The 5,000-nt window shown below is 48.3% G+C and overlaps 2 protein-coding genes across 9 annotated transcripts in view; one reads left to right on the top strand and one right to left on the bottom strand.

Moving 5' to 3' along the window:
• The window catches only part of LOC126570898 (dual specificity protein phosphatase MPK-4), a 4,220-nt gene extending 644 nt beyond the window's left edge, over positions 1 to 3,576 (top strand). Inside the window, exons 1-2 of the mRNA XM_050228988.1 lie at positions 1 to 959; positions 1,053 to 3,576. The exon at positions 1 to 959 is cut by the window's left edge and continues 644 nt beyond it. Coding sequence (XP_050084945.1) covers positions 1 to 959; positions 1,053 to 1,156 — 1,063 coding nt within the window. The 3' untranslated portion in view covers positions 1,157 to 3,576. The remainder of the gene's footprint in view (positions 960 to 1,052) is intronic.
• The window catches only part of LOC126570899 (high affinity copper uptake protein 1), a 25,154-nt gene continuing 23,279 nt past the window's right edge, over positions 3,126 to 5,000 (bottom strand). For all 8 annotated transcript variants that reach the window (XM_050228990.1, XM_050228989.1, XM_050228996.1 and 5 more), the window contains one exon: positions 3,126 to 5,000. This exon is cut by the window's right edge and continues 866 nt beyond it. The gene's annotated coding sequence lies outside the window, so the exon portion shown is untranslated.

The following is a 5,000-nucleotide window of genomic DNA, read 5'->3' as shown; positions in this document are numbered from 1 at the left end:
TCATCGGCACTCGATCCGCAGCATCCTCTCGGTTGATTCCGTACCGCTGCCGGTGCACATCACGGACCATCCGAATCTCCGTGTCCGCCACATTCAGGCGGCCGATGTACCACGTGAGGATTTGATCCGCCACTTCGAGGACACCAATCGGTTCATCGGCGATAGCTTGGCGGAAGGACGGCACGTGTTGGTGCACTGTTACTTTGGTGTTAGCCGCAGTGCAACGATCACCATAGCCTACTTGATGGACAAGTATCGGCTCGGGTATGAGGCGGCATTTTCGCGAGTTCGCGCCAAGCGTCGCTTCGTGATGCCCAATCCGGGATTCGTCAATCAGCTGAAGCTGTACGCCCGGATGGGCTATCGGATAGATCGGAGCAATGAACGGTACAAACTGTTCCGGTTGCGATTGGCCGGTGACAATGTGCGTAAGGCGAAGCGCCTACCGACGGAGTGCATGGATGTGGTGAAACCGGATCCGGGTGTAACGCAGGAATCACCGGAACCGTACGTCTATCGGTGCCGCAAGTGTCGCCGTGTGGTCGCTTCACGGAGCAATCTCCTTCTGCACAAACCGAAATCATCGACGGTCGTCGGTGCATCACCGGCGAAGACGGTTGGCCGAGAGGCGGAAGCCACACTCGAGGAGGGTGCCAACGATGAAACGATGGGTGAGGTGAATGGTCCCCCGGTTGACGTCCACCCTGAACCGAACGTTGAAACTCCGATGGCAACCGAGGCTACTGTGACGACGACAAACGAGCTAACGGAGCAGCTGCGCCGCTGTTCGATCAGCAGCGAGCATAGCAACCGCTCGTCGGAGAAGGAAATGCCAATGTGCAGCAAGATCTACTTCGTCGAACCGCTTGCCTGGATGACGGACATCTACCGGAACACACAGGGACGACTGTACTGTCCCAAGTGTACGGTGAAACTGGGTAGCTTTAACTGGGTAATGGGTAAGTACTGCGGGGGGATTCTCCCTTAAATCGCACCATCACTGATGACCGTAATGTAATTCAATGTGTCCTCCTCCTCCTCCTTCCTTCCAGCGACGAAATGTCCGTGCGGTGCCGAAATTTTTCCCGCCTTCTATCTCGTCCCCTCGAAAACGGAATACTCCACGGTGGTTCAGAATGTGCAGGTCACGGTGTAAGACGACGACCCTCTACCCGTGGCCATCGCCGTTCTGCTGGAGAGGAGCCCCCCTACCTACTGCGACCGTATTGGCTCCGAGGAGTCGCTTCGTTCGGAATTTATCGTCATCATTATTCATCAGCGCGCGCTCTGTACTCCTCTCTTCCAGCTTGAATTTTCGTCTGCGTCATTGCTTTTTTACCTTTTAAAAATAGCTCCCAGTTGACGAGATACCACCACGGCGTACCCAACTACAATGGGCGAACGGGTGAACAAGCTTCGAGCGCTAACGGAACGCAGAAAGGATGTCCTCTCGATGGCTCATTTGTGGCACTCTCTTGTGCATAGCTGGAGAGCACTAGGGTGCCCCCTTCTCCCCCGCTCGCATCAGCTCATCTCACATCTGTCACTCATCTGTGATCGATGCAAAGCGTTGCTAAAAATAGGTCAATAGCCATCATCATTCCGCCAACACCCGCCATTTCGCGCACTCCATGGGCGCCACCACTGATTATCGGTTTCTTCCTCATCACCGTCAGCGCACCGTACCGGAGATGCTACTCATAGATCGAAACGAAACCACATAATATATAGCCGAAGCAAAACGGTGCCCCCTAGTGAAATGGACGGGTTTAATCGATATCAATGCAAAGCTAACAGTCTGCTGATGGTAAACGGAAAGGAAAAGAGGGTGAAGCATGAGGACGGTCACCATTGCGCAATACCAATAGAGAATGGAACGGTTGATGGGGAAGGTCCGGTGGTAGTCGAGATAGAAGAGGACAAATGAGTACAACAAAAGAACGTCGCTAAGGATTGTTTCTTATCGGCCGAAAGGATTCTCCATCGTGCTGTGCTGCCCAACCGCCCACTGGTCTGTTGATGACAGCACCAGGGAAAGGAGCAGGCAGAGCAGAGTCGATGGCGCCAGGGCATAATTTCTTTTCTATTCTGAGCCATAAGCGCGAGCTTGACCCGCGGCAGCAATAGCAGCAGCAGCAGTAGCCGTTACATTCTCTCTACCGTGCTGTTGTGGTACAGAAAACTCGGAAAATGTATTTTCATTATTCACGCAGAGTACAAACTAGATGCGAGCAGCATAGCAGCGTACCAGAGAAGTGGTAGGGGTGCTAGGAGTACGAAGACGTTCTGAGCGGAGACGGAACAATAGATTATTTTATCTTTTCCATTGCGGCTTTTCCCATTGGTTGTGCTGCTTCCAACGGAAGCAAAGGACGCGTCACAAACAGAAAGTGTTGGTAAAACTGGCCAGAAGCAAACATTTTTTCAACAGCAGCAGCAGCGGCAACAAAATACGGGGAATAATACGAGATGAAGGGGGGAGTAATGTTGAACCAAAAACAGAACAGCTAATCCAGCGTGATGCTCCTGAAAGCGTTGCGCTCTAAAATGAAACAATAATCTATACACGGTATTAATCGCTAATGATTCGGGCTTAGCTAAATTTACTCTACTAGCGTGTACAGACAAAGGCCAAAGCAGCAAGAGGCACAAAGAAGGGATGGTGTGGTGTTGTCTATCCAAAACAGAGGCACAAGAGCGGACCACACAGCGAATAGCTAGCGTAAGCGCGTAGGCACCGCATTAATATTTAAGTGTCCTGGGTGAAGCGAGTCTTGAGAGACCAACAGCCAACCGAAGAGGACGCTAATCGTTCGTCCTGCGCCCATGCGATGGACCATTAACTGTGGCTAATTATGTGCTTGTGTGTAGTCGGAACAGCGACAGCATAACACATGCACAAGACGGACGACGCGGATTCTGACCAAAAAGGGAACGGCCACACAGCAAGAACAAGCGCAGAAGAAAACGTTAATGACTCCGAGAGCGGGGTGGACATATGAATATGAATAATGGAATCACTGTCAACCGAACGGGTGGACACGGATGGAGTAACGCGGAATGTTTAGGAGCTTCGCGCGCAATAGCCATGGCGCTCAACCAAAAAACAAAAAAAGGCGGGTATATGCATTATCTTAAAACATTTTTGAACATTAGTATCAACAGAAATACAATCATCGTCTCATCCCATTCCTGGGGTTATCGGCATTCGTGTCTCTGTGTGGAACAGCAGTTGCTGTACTAGAGAACTAGGTGTGTAACAAAAAAAGGATAATCAAAACATGCATTTATACACAGCAAGTTGTAAGTGGGTTTTACTGTTGAAACAAAAAAGTAAACTTACACAAACCTTCCTCTGTCTCGCTCTCGTTAACTCTAGCTCTACAAATCTGCCCTGTCGTGTAGTGCAAAGCAAACAATACCAAATGGAAAACTAAAGCAAAACAGTATATTAGCGATAGCGGTATGCCGATACATATTATATATATATACATGTAAGCATATGCAAAAAGAATGTGAAAATCAAAACTGTTCATCAACTCGTAACAATAAAAAGGAAAGTGAGATTAACGCCAATCGCTCTAATCCTGTGTTTGCTAAGGGTACGCGCCCCGCGAAGGCCTACTATGGAAGCGTTCCGGTTTCCGAATGGAAAGTTACTGGAGAAGCAACTACTCATGACCAAAAAGGATGTCAACCATTCTACACTGGTGTAATCTACGGAGGGGAAGAGAGGAAGTTAGTAAGAGTTTTGTTTGTATTTTAGACTTTCCACATTCGCTCGCTACAGCCACCGATACGGGGACCCCTTCCGGGGGACCGGGATCATGCACTGTGTCCGTGTTTTTGTTGACCTTTTCCCCCAGGGGTTTCTCTAAAGCATTCCAATCGTTTTGTTGTGTGTTCTTTTTTTATGTGCATATATACGTACGCTTTTCGTTTTATTTTGTATAAAAAAGAGAGTAAATCACTATCCATTTCATTAAAAATCTAACGCTCTAAACTAGGGAGATAAACGGGATAAACGCGCCAAAAGATGGTGGAGAGAAGAAAAATGAAAACGGAACAAAAAAAAACGGAAAACTCGAAAGAAAACGCGTGTAAGCCTTAATAAACATGACCAATAACTTGAGGCAACCGAATTCCGGAAGCATGAGAACGGGGATAGTGGAGGATATTCGGGGCTGGTCACACCACTGTCCTGCCACTTGTGCAACCTCGCAGCAGAACTCTTTACGCAGCATTCGATAACATCCTATCTATATGGAACTCTCTGCCCACACGCCGCGTAACGGAACGTGCGTCCAATCGTTATTCTGCGCTTCGCTTCGGTGTCACATTAGACATAAATTCTTTTTGCAACCACCTTTTGGTTTCGCACTTTCTACCTCTTCTTTAAATAAAATATGCTGCTGGAGAGGAGTTGGAGTGGAAAGTGAAATGAATCAACGATGAAAAGTAAATTCAAATAAACTTAACGAGCTCTAACAGGCAAGAAACAAGCGGGCGAACAAAGATGATAAACGGAAAGGAAAATCGTGTTCTTCTTCGTGGTTCTGCTGTTAGCAGCCCCCTACCTAACGGCCCACTCTGTCTCTGACACTCTCTCCGTGGCCACCCTCACTAAACGATTTGGAATCTAGAAATTAAATCAAACAAAACCATCCTATACTAACACAGTTCCGGGTTCCCCAGGCTGGCGTCCCGTAAATACTTAGAAACCGAGACGAGTCGCCGGTATCGCAATAGTAGTGGGCAAACGTTCTGCTTGGTTTTCTCTGCTAGGATATGACCATTTCTTCTTCCGTTGGCTTAGTTTACGGGGCGCTTATGTTTGCAACATTCAGTGTCTGTGGGTGTGTCGGGGTGGTGGGGTGTGTTTTTATGCGTATGGTTTAGAGAGTTTTCAGTACTAGAATACGCCACCATCTAAAATCAACAATTAACAGCCAATTCATCAATTCCTCGCCCCAAAACATGGTTCCTTCTCTCTTCTCCTG

This window comes from Anopheles aquasalis, chromosome 2 (assembly GCF_943734665.1).
Source record: "Anopheles aquasalis chromosome 2, idAnoAquaMG_Q_19, whole genome shotgun sequence".
Lineage (NCBI taxonomy): Eukaryota > Metazoa > Arthropoda > Insecta > Diptera > Culicidae > Anopheles > Anopheles aquasalis.
The sequence above is the reverse complement of the archived record's forward strand: the minus strand, read 5'-3'. Positions and strand labels throughout refer to the sequence as shown.